This window comes from Anopheles bellator, chromosome 1, assembly GCF_943735745.2.
Source record: "Anopheles bellator chromosome 1, idAnoBellAS_SP24_06.2, whole genome shotgun sequence".
Classification (NCBI taxonomy): Eukaryota; Metazoa; Arthropoda; class Insecta; order Diptera; family Culicidae; genus Anopheles; species Anopheles bellator.
This window is the reverse complement of record NC_071285.1, coordinates 9,457,809-9,479,896: the sequence shown is the minus strand read 5'-3', so window position 1 is coordinate 9,479,896 and position 22,088 is coordinate 9,457,809. Positions and strand designations below refer to the sequence as shown.

Genomic DNA, 22,088 nt, shown 5'->3' with positions numbered 1-22,088 from the left:
GGTATGGTTCAACCATTTGAAAGCTTTGCAACACGTACCTTGCACGACAAACTGGCGCCGAAATGGGCACAAAAGTGACACCGTCGGCTAAGGCTTTGGGCAACCACAACCTCCAGGTTGCTCAGCGTCCCGCTCAGCGGATCCCGTCCGACACCGTACGACCATAGGGCACAGGAGCGATGAATGTAGAAGTAGCCACCGTCGTTGATGAACGACCCATCGTTCACCTCCAGGTGGCCGATCTTTTCCAGCTCATCCGTGTACTCTGCGTTTGCGATGGGATTTCTGCGAACGGTACCCGGTGATAAAGTTAGCTAATATAATCCACCGCCTTCGACGAAGGCAGGTCCACTTACTTGCACTTGTTGGAGCCCTTCTGTCGCTTGCTGTTGGCCAGGAGCGGTGGAGCCAAGCTGGCCAGCGTGCGGGGACTCCTGTCGCCAAAAGTGTCGCCAAGCGAGGAGGAGGACCCAAAGGAGTCGCCTGCAAGGGAATGTGTTTTGTCTTCCTGCGAAAGCGCCGACGCCAGCTGGTCGGCCGGAATCGTCACCTCGATGCGCAACATTTCGCCCTGTCCGAGCTGACTGCGTTCGCCGAGGTTGCACAGAATGCATAGTTTGCCGGTGTACTTCTCCGGGAAGAAGGGTAGTTCATCAGGAGCCGGCATCAGTTGTGCCGGATCGGTCGCTTCTAGCTCGCCGGTAGGTGTCGAGGCCACGGAGCTGTTGGCGGTGCTACTGGCACCACCGGTGAGCAATGCTTCGTCGGTCGGAGACGCCAGTAGCGCGGACGCGAACCCGACCGACAAGCCGGAGGTAGTGGTCGGTGAGGACAGGGGAAGAACGGCGGTTCCCGATACTCCCGGGCTCCTGCTGCCGGGGGCCGTTTCTTGCATTGCAACGGCCGCTAGTTCCACTTTCCTTTTAGGAATACCACCACGAACAACATTAGTATGCTTATATCTAGAAAGCAGTGGAAACGGGGGGTTTGGACTAGTTAGGAGGTCAACACGGCACTGGCTGGCTGGCTGGTGATTGGCTTGAAGGTTTGAAGTAGCAGTGTGTGCTAGCGAGATACGTTACCTTTTAACAGCTTTGCTCGCCTCGGACGAGGGTGACGAGCTGCCGGCCGTGATGCCACGATCGCTACCGTTGCCACCTTGGGTGAGCTTGATGATCGTCGTCGAACCGCTACCCAAGCTCCCGCTGATCGCTGAGGCGGGGCCGAAGGTGGACGTGGCTGCACTTCCTGTTGCACTGCTGCCGCCTCCGTTTGCCGACGAGGACATCTTCAGCAGAGGAATGAAATCTTTCTTTGGCCGTCCCGGTCCTCGCCGCAATGCTGCCGCCGAAGGTTTACCGCCACCGAGTCCGAAGCGTACACCGGGTGCCGGTACCGGCGGCGAGGAGATTGACGACGGGGAGGAGGACGACGGCGACGAGGAGGACGATGATGATCCGGATGCTCCCCCGTGGCCACTGTTGACGCTAGTTACGGTCGATGCGCCGAGAACAACTGTCTTGATGGTCAGCTTCTGGTGCGGCTTCAGATGGACGCTGGTGACCGCCGTCGACGACGACGTAGTGCGCGTTGCTCCAGCCGTTGCCTCTGTCACCCGCACCGCAGACGCCGCTTCGTCGAGGCTCGTAGCGATCGCAAGCGAGTCCTCTAGCGGCGACGATTGGCACGAAATCGGTGTAGTCGATGGGTCGAGAATGGCATCTGGGCTCACGTTGAAGTAGGGCGCGCGACGGTGTGATGTTGTTTATTGTCGTTGGTGGTGATTTTAGTGGTCGAATGGTGAGTTTCGGAGGGAAGCCGGAAGTAAAAGTGGTGATGGTGATATTTTGTTTGTTGTTGTGGAAAAATGCAAGATTTTACGAAATTGTCACACGCAGCAGGCAGGGGGACATCAAGCGCTTCAAACCGCCAATTAAGATTACGATCACAAATCACGACTCCTATCGGTGGGGTGTGGCGCCCAAACTTTGTTTTGGCGACCACATACAGGCTCACAACACACGGGTCGGAGGAGCGTTGATCGTGGCGCGTCTACACGGCCCGGCACGGCCAACACACTATTTTCGCTAGCTGCCGAAGGATCTACCGCAATATTATACTCTAGCAGGCATATGGAAACTTGCAGGCGGGATGAGTGTGCGTGGATGTATGTACGAGAAGGAAACTGTTTCGTTTGTTTGATAAGTGCGTGCGTACGTGGGTTTACGGTAGTATTGGTATTATTTTCTAAACACTACAGTATGCAATACGATTGCAGTAGCAGGTAGCAGCTCAAGAGGTCAGTGTTCTACTGGTCGTCTGTAAAAATGTGGGCAAAAAGCGTGTATTTAGAAACTCATAAGGTGTCAGGGCGAAAGAAAGTAGAAGCTGCAACAAAATAAGAGAACTAAACCAAAGCTTACACACTAAACTAAAAGACTAAATAAAATAGAGATGAAAAATTAGAAATCCCAAACCCTAGCTCGAAAATATATCTAATTTAGAGTAAACGTGTTACCAAAGGAAAATCAATTGTAATTGAAGTACTAATAACCTTTTTAAATAAGACCCGGTCTTTAACCTTGACGAAATGTAAAAAATATTCAACGAAGGGAAACAGATGCTAAAAACGTGTTCAAAATATGTGTTTTTGTACATTACACCTTCTTTTCCTTCTTTGGCGCTACAACCGCTGGGCGGTCTTGGCCTGCACCAGAGACATTGTTAATATCTCTGGTGCAAGTCGCAACAGTTCGATTTTACGGGCGGGGTTGTTAGCCCCGCGCCAACCCTCTGCCAATTAAGTAAGTATGCAAAAAACGATCAACGATAATCTAATAGAATCCGAATCCAACGACAAATCAAATCAAGATGAAAGCTACAGAACAACAACAAAAAAGATTGGTTGGAAAAAAAGAGCAGAGCTTTTTTAGCGTACATTATGGCCACAAGTAATAAAAAGTTAACCCTTTAAATTTATATGCACTTCGTAAAGGTGCGCGAAAGAAGTGTTTCCTCGAAGCTTAGCCCTTGGGTGATTCCGGCATTAGGTCATAAGTTTAGAGTCTGATACCAACCGCAACCGAACCGAGCCCGTTGTTCATAATTTCTTATTTTATGCACAATTCACCGGGTTCTTAATTGTCTCCCTCTTGGCCCCTTATTTATCTAACAATACTGACTAGCATGCTCTACGTACATTATCTGCACAGCAAATACTCACCGAGAGGAGCATTCATTGACAATGCGTCCTGATCCTGCATAAAATCGTAGTCGCCATAGTCGGAACCATCTTCGAAATCGTTATTATCCAACATTATTTGTTCCGGATCCATACTTATTGCTGGGTGCGTTCGTATGTTCGTTCAGCTAACTAAATGGTGAACTGGACACTGTGCCCTTATGGTATTAACCAACAACGATCATCCGTCAAGCAACCTTTGCAGCCTCATGCTCTACAGGTTTCTTTTCGAAAAACTTTACTTTCGCTATCCACCGGGCTGCTGCGATCGACCCGAGTGGACCCGCTTTCCCGGATTCTTTTCCACGAGAGGCGATCTCGCAGCACGCGCCGTTTCGTTGGCGGGTGTCGTTTTCGCTTTCTTCACGCTACAGGCCAACACCGAAACACGCTTAGTCAATTTAAGAACTGATGAACTACGGACAAGATAACAACTATACTGTGGACCAGAACGCCGAGCTTGTACTGCACACGACGGAACACTTGTTTTAAAAAACAACTCTTATAGAGAATTATTCCACAATTAGAAAATAAAATATGTACAATCACTGTTCAACACCGTTGTAATAATGCATCACTATCCACGGCTCTCAGCGGCGCGATTATTTGCAAACACATCGTGCTTCAACCCGAACCAATCGAATCAGGTACCCGTTCTCCTCAACGCCGACCGGATTATGGGCGCAGCTAATTGGTACACGCTTTGGTAACAAATTATCCAGCGCTGCCGTTTCACTGTTGCTGTGCGCTGGAATCGGACTCCGCACATCCGGGGATCCGCGGGGCGTTCCGATTCGGAGAGCGTGTCCAGTGCCGTCTGTTCTACTGCTGGAGCGGGCACACACCTGGTGATCCTATCGCCCGTCCGGAGAATGCTGCTGCTGCGGAGGCCCGTGGTGCTCGTCATCATTCGTGGTCGCCATTGTTGGGAAAGCCAGCGGGTCGATTTTTGGACGCCGTTTTTGCACCGCTCCGCTGCGCGCACCCGACCGCGACGTGTTCACCCGCGTGCGTGTCTGCGGCTACTTTACGCCAGTAGCGCCAGTGCTACATAATTCTAGCGATACGGCCGAGTTTTTCCAAACGAAAAACGACTGGAAAACGCCTGATGACAACACGGGCTGATTACACTTTTTCGGACTGTACGCCTTTGCTTTCCCCAACCTCACAACCGCGGCGCTAGTGTGCGACGGCATTTGACAGCCGTGGTTGGCGTTGTTTGGTTAGAGGGCCAAGAAAGTCGGCGCTTTATGCTGTGTGTTCAAGATGGCGTGCTGTCTGTTCGGTTGGTAGATCATACGAGTGAGGCTCAAAATCACTCTTGCGAAGAAACTTTACCCATTTATGCGTCCGTAAAACATGTCTGATCACGCTGGGAGCGATTCTTCGGCAAAAAGGACATGGTAGCATGAGTCACTGCTTTTCAAGTTTTCAACAGGCAAATGAAATTATATGCCTGAAAATGCTTCCAAAGTCCATAAAGTTCCATTAACAAACATGGGATTTTAACCAAATTTGATTCGTTGGAATGGCAGACTTCTGTTTGATAATGGAAAAACGATTCAGCTGAATTTTATTATTCGGCAATAGTTAGAAAAAATCCGATAAAAGTAATGTTTTGCGCATCCCTAGCCGCTAGGGGATCTTGGGATTGTTTTGACAGCAGAAAAAGAAACGGTTAGCGTCTCAAATAAAACCAACCGTTCGTCCAATTGTTGCTTCGGTGCACATTTTTGCCACGCAAAGTGTAAATAAGTTGCTTGTTCAACGTGTTCATATCATTTAATCATTTGTGTTAGTTTTCAGTGAAAACCTGGACCATGAGTTTGTTCAAGAAACCGGCAACGGGGCCGCGCATGGCGGATGCTCCTGCTGCTCCTGCACCGGACACGACGAAAACTAGTTTTGTGGAAGCGAACAAAACCGACACAGAGAAAGTGCATTTTAAACCTGGAAAGTGGCGCAAGTCGTTGGTCCTGTTACGAGCTTCTATTCACCGCGATGGTTCCTATCCAACCGGTGTGGGTCGGAAGATTAGCATCAGCGTGAACGATTACCGCGCTTCCCATTCCCATACGGTGAACGAGAGCACCCACATTGAATCGACCAGCATACTCGCCGAAGAAAACGACAATATCGCTTTGGACCACGATGTAACCGTGCAGCAGTTCATAGGGCCGTTGGCGCCCGTAATTACCGTGGCCGATCACTGTTATCTGCGAATGCGCAGTCCGAAGGATGAAATATTGAAACGCTGCAATCAGCAGAAACCGATCACGTTCGAGGAGTTGTTTACCCGTCTCGGCACGGTCGTTAGGAAAAAGATAGGAGAAGGTGTTTACGGCGAGGTGTTTGAGCTGGGCAAAGAAGGCACCGACCAGCGGTCGGTCCTGAAGTTGATACCGATCGAGGGCAGTTTGCTGATAAATGGAGAGAAGCAGAAAACCTTCGAAGAAATCGTTTCGGAAATAATCATTTCTGCGGAGCTGAGCAATTTGCGTCAACGGAGCGTCAATGGAGTACAATTTTCCACCGACGGATTTATCGAGCTGCTGAGCGTTAGCTGCATCAGAGGAACGTACCCGAAGTCTTTCATTGACTTATGGAATGGTTACGCCGACAAGCAAGGCACGGAGAATGACAATCCCGATCAGTTTCCCGCTGATCAGCATTACATAGCGTTTGAGACGGCCTTTGGTGGGTGCGATTTGGATGGGTTTCGCTTCAAAAATGCCCTGCAAGCGTTTGCTGTTTTCTCACAGATCGTTCTGTGCCTGGCGGTGGCCGAGAAACGTTTCAATTTCGAGCATCGTGATCTTCACACGGGAAACATCCTTGTACAACGGACGGATGAGACCGAGCGAACTTACTATCTGCTGGGGGAAGAGATAATAATTCAAACCCAAGGCCTGAAAGCAACCGTCATCGACTATACGCTGTCCCGGATCGTGTACAACGGGCTGTACCTTTTCAACGATCTGTCGAATGATGAGGAACTATTCACCGCCGAGGGTGATTATCAGTTCGATATTTATCGCATGATGAAAACGGCAATCGACAACCGATGGAGTTCGCATGAGCCAAAAACGAACGTCTTCTGGTTGCACTATTTGCTGGAAAAACTCATTTCGTGCAGAAATTATCGGGACAAAGCGAGTAAAGTCCACCGCGAGAACATGGCATCGATGAAGGAGCTCAGCGAGGTGCTTTTGGAGTTTTCAAGCGTGCATGAAATCGTACAGGAATTCTTTAGTTCCGATGAAAGGGAAGCGAATAAAGAAAATGAGTAATCCATACGAAATTTCCATTATTTAAAAGAATGAAGATGCGGTACATTTGTGTGGTTCTGAACCGGTTGTGAATTCGAGTTGACGTTTGGCGTTGACGAGTTGACAGCAGCGGGTATCGCGCATGTATGTGTTTGCGCATATGTATGCGTTGTTTGCTCCTTCTGTCACTGTCCTCAAGGCGTTTGCCACATGTGAAATTACATCAGCTCGTGGAATTCTAGTTTTCACAGCGAAAAGTGAGTATTTTTGACGATATAGTGATGGCCCGAGTTGCGCCGTACCTCCGGCCTTTAGGGGCTTGTTAGGAAAAGTCGGTAGCGATGTTTTATTCTGCATTGACTTCGAAAAGCCGTCGCCTGCTACGCTCCTTGCCAACCGCTTCGCACACGCACACATCAAACAGTGAACCGATCCAGGAACCGGCGTTCCATCCGGTTCTCTCGCGGTCGAACGAAGGAGGCCGTGTTTTAATATCGCCCGTTTTCTTTTCCCTAGAATCGTGACCCGAACGAGAAGCGGAGCGCCAAGATGACGTTATCGTGCCGATTTTACAAACAAAAGTACCCGGAGGTGGAGGACGTGGTGATGGTGAACGTGCGGTCAATCGCCGAAATGGGTGCGTACGTTTACCTGCTGGAGTATAACAACATTGAGGGCATGATCCTTCTGTCCGAACTGTCCCGCCGCCGTATCCGGTCGATCAACAAACTGATTCGCGTTGGCAAAACGGAACCGGTGGTCGTGATTCGAGTGGACAAAAACAAAGGATACATCGATCTGTCGAAGCGGCGCGTTTCGCCGGAAGATGTGGAAAAGTGTACGGAGCGGTTTGCGAAAGCGAAAGCGGTCAACTCGATGCTTCGCCACGTCGCCGACATCATGGAGTTCGACAACCAGCAGCTGGAGGATCTTTACGAAAAGACGGCCTGGCATTTTGAAGGGAAACACAATTTCAAAGTGTCCGCCTACGACGTATTTAAGCAATGCGCCGTGTAAGTGTAGTGCTTCTGGTTGTGTTCGCAATGGTTCACTACATTGTTTCGCGTTTTTCTATCCGTAGCGATCCCTCTCTGCTCGACGAGTGCAATCTGCACCCGGAACTAAAAGAACTGTTGTTGAGCAACATTCAGCGTAAGCTCGTGTCGCAGGCCGTCAAAATTCGAGCCGATATCGAGTGCGCCTGTTACGGGTACGAGGGTATCGATGCAGTGAAAACAGCCCTCCGTTCTGGTCTCGATCTGTCCACCGAGGAACTGCCGATCAAAATTAACCTCATTGCACCACCCCTTTACGGTACGTCTGCGGGGCCGTTGTTTGTGGGTGTCTTCATCATTAACCCCACCGTATTGCTTTTCAGTAATGACCACATCGACTCCGGAGAAGGCAGATGGACTAAAGGCGCTCGAGGGGGCCATTGAGAAGATCAAAGAAACGATCGAAGGGCTGGGTGGTGTGTTCAAGGTGCAAATGGCCCCGAAGGTCGTGACGGCGACAGACGAAGCCGATCTGGCACGGAAGATGGAGCGCGCCGAGGCCGAGAACGCCGAGGTGTCCGGGGATGAGGAAATTGACAATGAAGTTGGCATTAAGTATAAGCTCGAGGAGGACGGCGCTGACGACAAGGAAGGTGACCGGGACGTGGAGTTTGAAGCCAGTGGCGACGAGGACGATAACAAGCAGGAGGAATAAACTGATTGCTCGCGCCGTGGGTGGCGAGAGCGCATGGTGGCGTTCGCCCCAGCCAGGTGGTCAAGGTTCCGCGCAGCTGTGGAAAAGAAAGAGAGCACCAGAAGACACGTGTACGTGGTGCCGTTGCTACAGTTATGCTTTTCAATTCCTTCTTTCCTCACACCATAATTCGTATTAAAAGGCCGGAAAACACAACCAATGACTCTTGAATCAATCATTTCTGGCTGAAACAGATGGTCGGTGACAATTCGGCGAACTTCTGTTTGCTGCGTCTTAAAAGCCTTCCATCGGAAGGCACATTTCTGTGGTACATTCGTAAGCAGTAATCGATCATGCTTTGGTTCGTAGTGTTTGTTTATTAGCAAATCGGTCGTTCTTCCTCATCATGGGCCACCGGAAGACGGTAGAAAATGAAGCTAAAATGATCGCGGTCTAAATGGAAAATCGAAGCTAACTAACTAATCTACCGTATCAAAAGAAAACAAAACAATATTCATCAACGAATGGCCCAGCGCGTTCGGCCTCATGGGACCGATGAACAAGATGTGTGTAAAATTGTCACAAAACGCATCTTCCCTTTTCGGTCGATCAGTAAAATTGGTTTGTAGTTTTCGTAAGTCTTGTTTGATTGCCGCTTATTTGTCACACTCTCTACCGAAAGGTGATGATGGTACTGCCTATACTTTTCTCACTGCAGATATGTTCCAGCGCCCGTTCGACTTCACTCGGGGTGTAGACCTAGACGGAAAGAAAAGCCGTAAGATGTTAGTACTTAAGCCGTAAGATGATAGTAAACGCTAGAAACGCTTCCCATACCCTATCGACCACCGTTTTCAGTGTTTCGTCGTTCACGAAGCCGGCCAACCGTTCCAGCATCCGGTGGCAAAGGTGTGGTCCGCCCCAGTCGACATTGGTGCGGCAGAGGAAAGCCATCGCGCGCCGAAACTTCACATAGCTTCCGAGAAAGAAGCGACCGACTACGCCGTAGTCGTCGGTCGATAGTTCCGGTTCGACCGCGTCCACAATCATTCCGTCTTTGGTGAGAAATTTTTCCAGGAACTTGTAATCGTACCCGAGCCGTGTGGTGAGAAAGATGAAGTGATATTTCTCCCTCCCCGCAAGCTCGTTGATAAAATTGGACTTGTCCACGTTTACGTCGATAAAGTTGGACCGAAAGTGCTCGTTGGCAAAGGTAATGATGTCGGCAGCACCTAGAAGGGAAAGAGGGTCGATGAGCACTCAAACTTTACTGTAGCCAAGCGGTGCGCTTAAATAGTCCAATGATAACTTATGGGGTCTTATTTATCGATTGGTGATCTGAGCACTGAAAACCGATTTACCTCTTTCCTCTGGCAGCACGCAATTGCGAGAAAAATCCGATTAGATAGATAGTCACGTCACGTCAATCGCGCTAAGCCGCTTTCACTTACCCAAATTGTTGATGACTGGCACCGAGCGTGTGTGGCAAGTGACCGCAACGTGAGCCCCCCATTTGTGGGTCAGCTGCGTGATGACACACCCGACCGGTGAGCATGCATCCTGGACCAATATGCGTCTACCGCTGCACGTGTGTTCGGTCAGTCGGTGGCAGTCGAGCAGATTCAGTGCAATCGAGCCACTGTACGGCAAGCTGGCGGCACCCTCGAATCCAATCAGAAATGGTTTCCGGGAGACGCGCGTTTCCGGGACGACAACAAATTCCGATGCAACGCCCGCCTCGTACCAGTGGGTCGCGAGCCACACTTCATCACCGATTTCTAGCCCACTTTTGGTCCCATTACCAACGGCTTCCACGATACCGGCACAGGATCGGCCCAGCACGAGCGGAAGTTCCGGATCGTATGTGCTATTGTACGATCGTATCAGTCGCCGAAGGGTTCGCCCGTAGCCGAAAGCAATACGTCGATCGATACGATTAAGGGAGGCAGCCCTGACGCGCACCAAGATATCGGAGGACGATTGGAACTGTGGGACGGCCGTTTGGCAGACGACTACGTTGTCCGGATCGCGGAACGATGTGGAAGCGATCGACTTCATGATCGGGGTTGGTAGGTGGGGTCGGGCGAGCCACATACCGAGCATGAACCCACCGGTCGTACCGAATCCGAGACCGATCAGTAACAGGAACGCATTATGCCGTGCAACTGTAAGAGAAAGGTAGAGATTAACTCAACGCTGGGCTTGGTTCTGGATAAACTTACTCTCGTCCCGAAATATGATGCGCAGTTCTTCGACCAACACCGACGGATCGAGCACATCGCGGGCGGTACTCTTCAGTCGTTCAATCAACTGGACAAAGCTGCTCCAAGCATTGCGTAGGATCGGACCCGCTTCACTGTTTGCTTCGTTCAGTGCCTGCGGGGCAGTTTTGCGTGGAAAATGTGATAAGAAGTGAGCTCAGCGGATTACGCACGGGTTTACGGCCTTACTCGCATCGCTATGTTGCGTCCCTCGTCGGAGTACTGGCGCACCACGCGCAGACCGCTTTCGGTTGCCATGGTAATGTTATTCTTCGAGCAAGAAAAAGGGCAGTGGAACGTTGGGTTAAATTGTAGCGGCACAGTAGGCTCTCTTTCCCTCCTTGTTATGCGATTTGTTTTTGGTGTTCGATGGCTCACATCAATACGGAATGTGCTGTTGTTTAGTGCTTGATGAATTTACAACCCACGATTGATACGACCGTGCACCGTTCCCGAAAAAGTACAACAAAGCGATGGCGATAGAAGAAGTTAGGGAAATGAAAATGGTTACATAAGAGACAAATACATCATTTATCACCCAAACCGGTTAGTACAGAGTGATAATTTGTTAACCAATGTAAAGCAATGTAGTTAGAAGCACGAGGCACATGCTGAAAGTACATCACAAACACGGAAATTACGCTAAATACCTGCACTTGGCCAACCACTTCTCCCATCCGTTGTTTGGCGGTATCCATCACGGAAAATCGGCTTGGAACGGTAAAGCTCTGCTCATTAACCTTTGGGTGGCTTGTACTCCTGCGCTTCAGTGCAAATTTAGAATAGTTTCACAACTTTATGGAACTTTCAAGGTCTTCGAACTTTGGTCATTTCCTTTCTCCAAGACCGAAAGCAGCACAATGCCCTCCGATGTGCCAAGACGGCCACTATGTTACAATTCCTCACGAGGAGATTTCCATGTTTCTGTAACAAAATTTTAGTAGATTCGATTTTAGTCGTCCGAATGGTGGTGCAACTACCTTGTAAATCTTGTTGGAGTTTCACTTGCTCCAGACAATCCGCCTGGCTTTTCCTCTGTGAGCCACTCAGCTGGGTCAAAGCAGAACGAACAAAAACAAACATAACAGGCGCAAACAGGAGCTGTCAAAAATGCGACCGGCAGAGGGCGCTTATAGCATCAGAAAGATTTGGTGTCTCACGTGTTTAAATAAACCGTTACTCAACAAACAGTGCGCTTATAAACAATAGTCAGTGTTCCACTGTCTGTATTCCACTAGTTTGCTTACTACTTTAAAGATACATTTTTATCAACCAACATGGCATCTCTTCAGGGCAACAATGGCAGTAAAGGGTAGATGAGAACATAATGATTATTTCTGTGGTTTAAACTTACTTACTTAATCCGGCTACAACCGCCGAGCGGTCTTTACCTGTATTTGTTGTAGCGGCTCCTCCGTTGTCCCTCCTAATATACGGGGCCAAATATCAATCTGAGCATCTTCCTCTCGGTTTCGTCAGTTTTCGATACTGTCTATGTCTTAGATGCGTATGTGAGTACTGGGATCACTGGAAGGTTCTATATAACCCCAGCTTCGACCGTCGCGACACGATATATGAGTTGAATAGCTTCCTCAGACTGTGGAATGACCTGTTGGCTGCTAGCACCCTGGCGCGAATCTCCTCGGTTATGTCTTTGTTGGTGCTAACCATTGACCCTAGATAGGTGCCTGTGGTTTAAAATTCCAACAAAATTGGGGAAGGATACAGCAAACAGTAATTCCACCAACAACATTCGGCAAGGCCTCTTGACCCCGAGTGCGTGACGAGTTGCATTTTCTTTTTCAGATTATCGTATCGTATCGGCAAACAGAGGGAAAAAAGCGGTGGAAAATGATTAACGACCGTGGCGCACATAACATAATAACTTTCAACGTCTTTTTTCGCACTCCGGAGGATGGAGTGGAGAGTGCACTACGAGCGTGAGTTTTGCAATCGGACATTATGTTGTGGAGCGGCGGTGTTGTAAGCGTTATTAATTATAAATTTATTGACACCCACAAAACCACCGCGGGCGGTATATTCAGCCACCCACTAGCATCACCACGTACGCCGAGAGTGTGAATAAATTATTTCACCAGACCCAGGAATCGATCGTGACGTGCGTGCGCCGTTTTTTGCACGCTGGCATAATCATTAAAAAAAACTATACCGATAACATTTACTTTGCATGCCAGAACGGTGTCGAATGGAGCGCCAATATCGCACCAAAAGCGACACTCGATCGCCCAAGGCACGCAATGTAGGACGCTCATACGATACGTGGCTCATTTGAGTGTTTGGCAAAGTCCTTAAAATGATCGAGAAAGTGCGACGAGGCGAGGTGCGACGGCACAGTTTTCCGTTCATCGTTTCACATAAATGAACGTCATCGCTCCAAAGCGATAGCAGATAACGAACGAAATGAGTATCTTTATTATGAACGCTTTATGTGCCGGAAGGGCCAAGTGGAGGAAAACGCCGCGCAGAACAAAAAATGTGGAAAGAATATAGACCTCTTCGTAAATGTGACTTCCGGCCACCAAGGAACCAACGGTTGAAAAAGCAAGAAAATCGCGAAAAAGCAAGAAAATCGAGGAGGAGACAAAGCACCTTTTTATGCTACGATGCCGCCGAGTGAAAGAGAGGGCAGTGAGACGAAGGAAAAAATAAGCGAAGCATAAGCATAGCAGCATAAAAGCTTTCAGCCAGTAAGGAGTCTAAAAAGGGTCAGCCCAAACCCCATCTCAACAAGCCACGCCTTTTTAAAGTTAAATTTATGCTGCGAACCGACTTTTATGTCGCTTTTTATTTCGCGGAGCGACTTATGCTGGCTTTTATGCTCCGACAAGTTTTCAAGGAGCAGGGCCACGAGTTTTGGGGTGGTGGTATATGGTTTGAAATAGAAAACATGCTTTTTTCCCTTTTTTCCGCGTTCAGAGAAGTGTCCGCAGTTAATATGCTGCTGTTCGGTTTGCTTTCGGCTTCGTTTCTTCCACGTGCCGAGGCCCAAACAAACAAATACTGTTTAAGTTTGGTATCAAAAAGACGATAAAACTCCAAATGTTTAAAATTAAATAAGTCTTAATAATGATCCACATATCTACCACATAACACATGGGCTGAAAAGCCCTGAGCCTAAGAAAGAAAACGCATTTTGTTGGTTCAAAATTGGTTTTAATTATCATCGTCATCTCCATCAAGAGCCACAATCAATCCACAATGATATGCCATATGCGGCCGTTTCTTTACAATTTCGGCCTTCAAACGCTCCAATAACGCTGTGTAATATTCACTGTTGATGGTATTTCCCTTCTCAAGATAGTCGATGAATATTACACCGCGAATATCAACATATCGAGACCGTGACCTTTCGAGACGATTGTTATGCAATAAAACTAGCGCCATTCATGTGTTAGGCTCGGGACTTTTTGGTCCATGTGTTAAATAAAATATGTGGAAAAATGGAAGAAAATGCATTCCATCGCAGAACTTGCAACATAAACCGTTCCGCTAGCAACCAGCTAATGAACTGGTCGAAAGCGCGCCCCGATAGTGGCCGGCTGATCCTTGCCGATCGACCGGACGAAAAGAAGCGGTTCCATATTGCATCAATTATTGGCACTACATCTCCGTCAAAAGTCATTAGCTACTGGCCTCCGAACTGGCGAGCCGGAGAACATTAGTGGCGCGCCCCAGGGGGCCTTCGGGGGACCCATTTTCTCGGAAGACGACCCGAAACATGGGCATGCCAGGACCTGCTGGAGCCACCGGTAGGTTGTTAGCTAATTTTTCAATCTCCCGCACGACACGTTTGATACTCTACGCCCGGTCCGACCCGGGGGAGACCGACCTAAATATGGGCAAATCTCGAAAACCGTCGCCCGTGTCCAGTGATTGTGTAGCAGCATAATGCATTGTTAAGTATGACAAATTTCCACAGACAGCCCATCGATGGGTGTTTTGTTGCGGACCGTAGTGTCGCTGTTTTCGGCCAGCTGTGACACGCTCTTCTGGGGGCCTGGGCCGTGCTGGCTCCCGGCTGGGTTGTCCTGTGGCTTAGTAGTGTCACCCAACCGGCGGAGTGCTGGTGGAGTGAAAATTTGTAAATATATTTATCCTAATCAAGTATGCACACATTATAGGTACACCGTGGCGCTCTGGGCTGCTCTCCCGGAGGCTCCCCGGATTCTCGGCGCTAATCTTGGTGGCGCCTCTGGACTTGTGGTGGTTGGAAATGCAGCAGCAGAATGAATGAATAATTCCACCGACATGCTCGCAACATAGAACAGCGCTTCACCGAGCTCGTAAGTCAACCTTCAAACCATTGCGTGGACATTTGACCGTATTTGACGAGTTTTGGTATGTCAAAATAGTTATTAAACCAGTCGGCTGAACTTGTTTCAGTAGCTGCCTTTGCTTGGGAGGTTCAAAGTTTCACAACCAAACTCCTCAATTAAGCATAAAATGGTTTAAAGATACGTCTAGGATTGCCGAAAAAGGGAGACTGGAAATCAATAAATTAGCACCACATCGAGTCGAAGTCGAACACTTCGAGCGTTTGCAAATATATCCAAGCGACAACACTGTCATTTGCGCCACTAACGGAAGGCGTTATGTTCCGATCCGAACGTTGCGAAGTTTTCCCCCGACCGGCCAACAAAAACCGCAGCAAGGATTACCGAGGTCGTCCCGATGTCCGGCATTGGTCAGTCCGTCGTCTAGGTCCGGAACTCCCGGTACCATGTTGGCGTGGTGCGTGTTGATCGGATGGGGCGACTCATGACAAAAAGCGGGCAGGCTATCATTTCGACATCAATCTTATTACCGCAGTTTGACATCTTTATTTACATTAAATCAATACTGTTTTGCACAACGCTTATTGGTCCGATGCCGACACACGGCCGGCCAGAGGACTCCATCCGCCGGGCACAGCGGGTTCAGGCAGTCACAGGCGGCCCCCAGCGGTAGCGGCTGATGGATGCTGGTTTGATGCGAGAGTCTACCAAAAATTGTTAATTAATGTGTAATATTTTTTCATACAGTGGCCAGCCGGTCGGCACCATCCATCGGGTGTCCGCCGCTCGGGTTTAATATCGTAAAAATGAAGTTTCCCACCGGAACTGACCGCAGGGACCGTTGGGCTGGGTGGTCCCCCGGGGGGGAAGCCGAATAAATATTAGCATAAGTTTTTAGCGACCAACCAACGGTGGCAGCTTTACCGCAGTGGCGCTGTTAAGTTTGTGTGCCCTCTCGCCCTTTTTATTGTGTTGTTCCGTAATTTTTGGTCAATTTTTTTGATGCGCCATACTCACATGCCGCTGCGCTGGAGTCTGTTTCGGGTGGGTGAGTTATTTTTCAATCACGCTATTAACACTCCGTTTAATTTAATGATAATAATAGAAAATCAATAAAATATTGATAAGCCTCAAATACAGTCGAAAGCAGGGACGGGACACGCTGGCCATTGAATTATTTTCCAACACTAATAATTTATTTTTGAGTTACCTTGTGGCTTCAAATAGTATTTTTTGATTTACCTTTATCCTTCCGATGCATATCCGTTTGCTAATCTGCTTCCTCTACGCTCCATAAGAGTATCCGTATCGGGAAGATGGTCCGCGAAGAGGTTGAGAAAATTAGGCCAATTACCGCTCTTCCAAGAGGGCCAATTAGGGCCTGTTTGCCAGATTAAACGTTGTGCCAGTGTTTCATCTCCACCGGGATGTGTGTTCTTTGCCACCAAAGTGCCACGCCACGGTTACAAACTCGGGCCACTCAGGGTCCTCTACTGCCGCTCCACGGTCCGCCGTCGAGTTTCAAGTGGTACACTTTCTTCCTCTGATGGGCTCTACGGTTTTGCAGACACCGAATGCAAAGCAAAAAGCTGGAAAACAGTGGCCCATGAAGTAGGTACTTCTACCCACGAAAGAGACAGTACGCCATCAGGGTAACATCAATAAAAATTCTCTGTCTTTCGCGTGCTTATCCTGGCGGAAAGATCCTTATCGCGCCCAACGCTCCGTTCCTCCGGCAGACCCGGGATTGGGGCGGGTTGATACGGTCCCGTTTATTGCCGAGATCCGTTTACGTTGGCCGCACACGGGGCCCGACGACGCCCGGGACATGCACACGGCTTGCAGTGCCATGGCCGTGTTTCGCAAATGTACCGGGAATATTAAAACATTAAAATTAATATCATCGTGTGGCCTCCGAGGGGATGAGTAGAGCGTACGCACTGGGCGGAGTTGCTGGTCGGTTGCCAAAACGGCCGGCAGTTTTTCGCAATATTAAACCCCGGCAGCGGACAGGGACTTGCTGGTGGTGTAGTAGATTTGCATAATGAAAGTTTCCCCTGGTGTAATAATATTGCGATTTTCCTACCAAACTCCCTGGGCCTCGCTTGATTAGGCACTGAACTCGGGCCGACCGTTGTGGCAAGCGATTTGTGGTTACTATACTTCTTTAAACAAACTTTTTCCATTTCACGCGAAAAGAGAAAGAACCGAGTTAGAGTGTCGGAGTTATTTTCACGCCGACAAGCGTAGGGTTCGGAACACACATCGTAATCTATTGCCACTTTTTGCCATCCGGCTTCAGGATCCGTCAGCTTCCGCGCCACATCAACTTAATCCAATTATAAGGGTCACCATCTGACAGCGAGAGAGACGCCTCACGCGGCCTAGTCCCGGGAGTTCCGGACTGGCGCCGGACCAACGGTCTCGGGTTCAGCCTCTCAGGATCAGCTAAACGAAGCGTGGCTGCTAATCCGTGATGCATGAATTCTTTTTATCTGATTTTTTCCCCAACTTGTCCCGCTTTTTTTTTCTTCACAAGGACACCCGGTGGCGATCGTGGCCGAGAACATCACACTCTTGTCAGAGATTTCACTGTGTCTTGTTTTTCACTGAGTTTTATTTTGTGCTTCCGTGACTTTTGGTGCCCGATGTCCGCCCCGATGGACTGTGCGCTGGGAATGTTGTTGGGTGAGAAAGATTTAATTAACTGAAATTACACCTACTTGTTAACGGTGGCGTTTGCGTTTGATACGAAGGACACGGGTTTTTGCGCGTTTCCCTGTAAATTGCTCTTTGATCTTGCGGAGATTAATAGTTTGAGCACTTTCAGCACTGTTGTGTCTGCAGAAAGTTTTTTTGTATTCCGTGGGCTAATAAGAAGTTAAGCTTTCGTAGATTTCTTCTTCTAGCTTCGAAAAAATGCTTTTATCGCAGTTATTCCTTTTGATTCCGTTTTTTTCAAAGCTGATGAAATGCTCAAACCGAAGTTAGAAACTGATCGGTACACCGTCATAGTTTTATCAGTTATCAGTTAACCAGTTCAGCTAACATTTTTTTAACCCACCGAATACGGCCACGGCCAACGAATAATTTACGCTTGTTTTCCGAACAAGAAAAAAGGGCCAACTTTTTGAATTAAAAAACCCAGCGTCGGTGAAAAAAGAAGCAATAGAAAAAAACAAACGCTCAAAAGGCAGCCCAGAATCTTATCATTTAATTACTTTCACTTGATACCTCTTGGCCGCGCGCGGATGCGAAATAAAAAGACACTGCCGTGCACCAAACCGTGACAAAGTGTTACCGGGCGATAGTGAAGTAAGAGAGAAATAAAAGTGCAAAAAAATGGAAAACAGAATTTCAAGTTGTTTTAACTGTTCCTTAATTAAATTATGTGACAAGTTTAAGGTCCCCGATCCCGGCGCCACTTGGGCCCCACCTTCATCGACAAACCTTTCTTTTGGCGTGTTGTTTTTTTTTCGAGTCGAAAATGGCGTGAAAAAAATTTAATAAGCATACCGAGTCCGAGGGAGTGAAGAATCCGGCCGTGCACCCGTCTTCCGGTCTGCCGCCCAGTTTTTTTCCTTCGCTCTATCGGTGCCGCCGTTTGTATCGGTTTTCTCGCATTTCGGTGTTCAAGTGTCGGGCCGCGAGTCGGTCGGAAATCGCGGGAGAAAGGCATGCAGTTGGAATTGATATCCGGAACCGAAAAAAAACGGAGGATAACTCGAAGATGGTTTGCCTCGCGAAGAAGGTGGAAATTAATTAAGCGCCGTTGTCTTCCGGCAGCAATTGGAATCTCGAACGCCTCGCCATTCGGCACGAAATTAAGTAATATATTTTGAAGCGGATTTTTTGTGTGAGATAGGTCCTCCGAAGCAACCGGATTCCGCTGCTGTTCCGGTGGTCGCCGTGGCGATTGGATCGCCGTCGGAAATGAGTCAAAGATCGTGAAACCGGCCGGGTACGGCGAGATGTATGTTGTGTGCCGTTGTGATTAACCCCTCGATGTTGACTGATGCCCACTCTCGAAGGCAAGGAGACCCGGTCAACCTCGAGGAACGGCTTGGTAGCGCACGCAGAGAAGCGATGCAACCCGTTCAGGGCCAACTAGGTCGAAAAGGAAGTGGGATTCGCGAGAAGTCGCGAGTGGCCAAGTCGGGGGGGGGGCATCGGTTGCATCTTTCGCAAGTAACAATATAATTTGCATTGAATGGATTCATTCATCCACCGATAGACCGCCGTACATAAATATCGCATTGGCAAAATATTTCGTTCCCTCTCCTCCCTTCAGTAGGCGGCGATGTTGCTACATCGCGCGTTTCTGCGAGTGTGCGTCGTTGCTGTCATCGAAGTTCCTGCCGGGAACGCTCTTTAAACGGTTCCGGGGATCGCAAGCGGCCGCTTCCGAAGGTATGCTAAGTACAAGGGGGCCGGAGCCAGTCGGCTTCTGCACGGGTGAAGTGTTGGAAAACATATGTACCCAGCGGCGGCAGCATCGGCACCCCATCGGACCGGAGCCCAGGCAGCCGCCCAGCGGGAAGCCGCGGCTTTTCCTTCCTTCCCGGGGGCAAAGGGATAACGCCGAGTCGCTAGACACAGCGTCGCATGCCAATGGCGTGTGTATGTGTTGCGGGCCCCTTCTTTAGCCATCGACCCACCGCACGATTTAAGTGAATTTTTCTTGCGTCAAATCGGCGACGATTGGCGTAGAATGTCCTAAACGATTGCAATCGGATTTTTTTATAGCCTTTATTAGGTTTCCCCTAGTTTTAAATATAATATTGAAAAAGGTTACTTTTATGTTACGAGTTTAATAAAAATATCATCTTTCGACAGGACAATATCAGCGATTGGGATAAATGGATTCTTTGAATTTTGTATTATGTTTCGGTTGTTTTCAATATGTAAAAAAAATATTGCTGAACACTTTACTGTGATTATTACTTCGCTTAGGCACTGTTGACTTTTCTTAAAGGGCCTGTAAATTACACGAAATCGATTCTGTAATTGCAACACCCTGCAAATGGCCAACAACGCTGTCCACGCGCTGGCCTCGATTGATGAACCGACAGTGTGGCAAAAAAATGTCGAGACCGAGAAAAAATCTCTGTAATGGATGTCACTCGGCGCTGCTGAGACACTGCTTCGATCTCGAAACATTACGGCCACACTGTACTCAGCTTCCCTCCGTTGGCAAACAAGTTCGGGAAAAAGTATGCTCCTGGCCAAACCATCCGCCCCGAGGCGAAGTGCCTGCGCGACAGTCACTTCACGCCGCGTTCACGCCATCAGCCCGGGTGCCGTGAGCCTACGATTTAGCACAATAAAAGCAATGAATAAATTGAATATTAAAATTTCTCCACTTTTATTGTTTTTGAATACCTTGAGCATCCCGCGGAGCTACTGTGCATTCCGCCGAATGCGGCCTCGCGACATCGTCCGTACGGCGACATCGGGACGTCCTTAAAAGGGGTTTAAAGGTTCGTGGTTCGTGGTGTTGGCGAAGTTTCTTAAAATGGTGTGCGGTTCCCGTTTGGCGCTTTTTGGGACAGTGGATGAGTTTGGTTTGATATTCGGGAATTTTCGATTACGTTCACATTTGATTGAATTACGCCAATGGCTCTAATACCTGCTTTTTTCTTGTGTTTGCCTAGTTAACATTTACTATTACATTTTATGTAAACGGTAAACAGTAAGTGCTTCACTTTTGGCCACGTGCTCATCCAGCGTGCAACGGGGCGACGGGTCGACCGATGCAGTAGTGCATTTTGAGAACAATGATAATTTCCAAGATAATTTTCTCTCGCTCGCTCGACGTCAACCGCCTTATCGCTGGCCGCTTTTGGGCATTAGAGAGAGGCCAACCCTCGGGCCGCAAAACAATGGCGGTGGACTTGACTTATTAAATTTCACGACTTATTGAAGGTGTAATGGTGATTAATCGGGCAATTACGATCAAGGAAAACACGCTGAGCCCGAGCCGTGACCGGTCATGCGGCTTCCATGCGGGACTGTATTAACGAGGTGGCCGTCCAGGATTACCAGTCCAGGCCACTCCACAGGGAGTCTCCTTGGAGCGTTCTTTTCGCAAGTGCCGGGACGCCTCCGGCTCGGTTCCGAAGGTGTTGCGATTCGTCGCCAGATGAGGGTTAATGAAACGGCTTTTAGCAAAATTACCACCATTGTTTTGGTCCGCTGCATGGGGTGCGGCTCGAACGTGGAGCTGACAGTGCTGGAAACAGGATCTTCTGCTTGAGAGTAAGGGACAGGATGGCATTGCCCGAGGGAATGAAAAATGTCACGTCACTCTGGTCTCGTTCGTCGGGCTACCGTTGATTGAAACCGGGAAATAAGATCGTATGATTGATGTTGCGGTGAGTTCGGTGGGAAAATCCTTCCGAGAGGTGCACAAATTTTTGTAAAACTTTTCTTAACGGGCCAGAAGCAGTTCATTAAAGTCTCAAGACATTCGCAGCACAAGCGCTAGTTATTTCTTCGCCTAAGATATGAAGTGATCTCGGGAGTCGTGGATAATAAACCGAGTGTCAAGAATTAATCCGACATTAGTCCGAGATCAAGATCAATTAATCCGAGATAACGGGGTTCCGTGACCGGCTAAACCAATCTCTAGGCATTCGTGTGCAAAAGATCAGGTCAGCCTAGCTTCCTAAATTCGATCGGTGGCGATTCTGGGTATAAAGAGCCACGCACGACCGGAGTATCCTGGAATTTGGTCCGACAGACCGCCGGCGATGACAACACTTCTCTCACAGGACTTCAGCCCGGATACGTTACAATCCGTGGTTCTTATTGCTGTGGAACGGACACCAGTCTTGTGCCTATATAAAATAAAAGTATCAGCGTTCGGTTGTGTAAGACAGGGGAACACAATCTTTCCAATCGTACAGGATCTCTCGAGACGTGTTTAGGCCATTGTTCCTGCCCAGACAACGACCGCCACCGATGCTCGTTACACCATTCGCTAATTCGTCTCGCAACCAACGTAAATACAGTTGCGCCGTCAGAAGGAATCAATGAGAATCGTTTTGAATAATCAATAAATTACTCTTAAATTAGAGCCAATGAATATTTTAGCGTTCGTTCCCCGTTATTTATTGCCCCAGGCCCGATGCCTTCTTCCTCCTCTGCTTGCCCCGGCTCCGAAGCAGACAGGGTGCAGCTGCATCCTAGGAGATGCCGTTGCCCAAACATGGCCAGCGAAGGACAAGACCCGATACCGCTCTCAGGTCTAGGTCCGAGACGAAGCTCCCTTTAAGAAGCATGTTCCACACTCTCGGCGATGGTGAAGAATTTATTTACTAACAATCGGGCT

The 22,088-nt window shown here is 48.7% G+C and overlaps 4 protein-coding genes across 8 annotated transcripts in view; 2 read left to right on the top strand and 2 right to left on the bottom strand.

Moving 5' to 3' along the window:
- LOC131205470 (histone-lysine N-methyltransferase 2C-like) overlaps positions 1-3,335 on the bottom strand; it is a 29,820-nt gene extending 26,485 nt beyond the window's left edge. Inside the window, exons 1-4 of the mRNA XM_058197580.1 lie at positions 3,224-3,335; positions 1,083-1,722; positions 357-992; positions 39-285 (exon numbers count right to left, since the gene is read on the bottom strand). Of these exons, the coding sequence (XP_058053563.1) occupies positions 39-285; positions 357-992; positions 1,083-1,722; positions 3,224-3,335 (1,635 nt within the window). The remainder of the gene's footprint in view (positions 1-38; positions 286-356; positions 993-1,082; positions 1,723-3,223) is intronic.
- A 1,587-nt stretch (positions 3,336-4,922) lies between these two features.
- On the top strand, positions 4,923-6,531 carry LOC131205453 (serine/threonine-protein kinase haspin homolog). The gene is made up of 2 exons (XM_058197560.1): positions 4,923-4,988; positions 5,041-6,531. The coding sequence occupies exon 2, from the start codon at positions 5,062-5,064 to the stop codon at positions 6,529-6,531; it is 1,470 nt and encodes a 489-aa protein (XP_058053543.1). The 5' UTR covers positions 4,923-4,988; positions 5,041-5,061.
- Positions 6,532-6,698: 167 nt separating this feature from the next.
- On the top strand, positions 6,699-8,453 carry LOC131208126 (eukaryotic translation initiation factor 2 subunit 1). Its single transcript, XM_058200779.1, has 4 exons — positions 6,699-6,767; positions 7,027-7,523; positions 7,592-7,824; positions 7,889-8,453. Exons 2-4 carry the CDS (start codon positions 7,060-7,062, stop codon positions 8,218-8,220), a joined length of 1,029 nt encoding a protein of 342 aa, XP_058056762.1. The 5' UTR covers positions 6,699-6,767; positions 7,027-7,059; the 3' UTR covers positions 8,221-8,453.
- A 109-nt stretch (positions 8,454-8,562) lies between these two features.
- LOC131212751 (reticulon-4-interacting protein 1, mitochondrial-like) lies at positions 8,563-11,497 on the bottom strand. Of its 5 annotated transcripts, XM_058206760.1 has the most exons (8): positions 11,441-11,497; positions 11,111-11,384; positions 10,650-10,730; positions 10,422-10,575; positions 9,651-10,364; positions 9,561-9,569; positions 9,037-9,431; positions 8,563-8,958 (listed from the first exon to the last, which is right to left on the bottom strand). In XM_058206760.1, exons 2-8 carry the CDS (start codon positions 11,156-11,158, stop codon positions 8,872-8,874), a joined length of 1,488 nt encoding a protein of 495 aa, XP_058062743.1. In that variant the 5' UTR covers positions 11,159-11,384; positions 11,441-11,497; the 3' UTR covers positions 8,563-8,871. The 5 variants fall into 5 exon arrangements, with proteins under 5 accessions (XP_058062743.1, XP_058062752.1, XP_058062734.1 ...); XM_058206769.1 differs by lacking the exon at positions 9,561-9,569 and having other exon boundaries at positions 10,650-10,867; XM_058206751.1 differs by lacking the exon at positions 9,561-9,569.
- Positions 11,498-22,088: the final 10,591 nt, after the last annotated feature.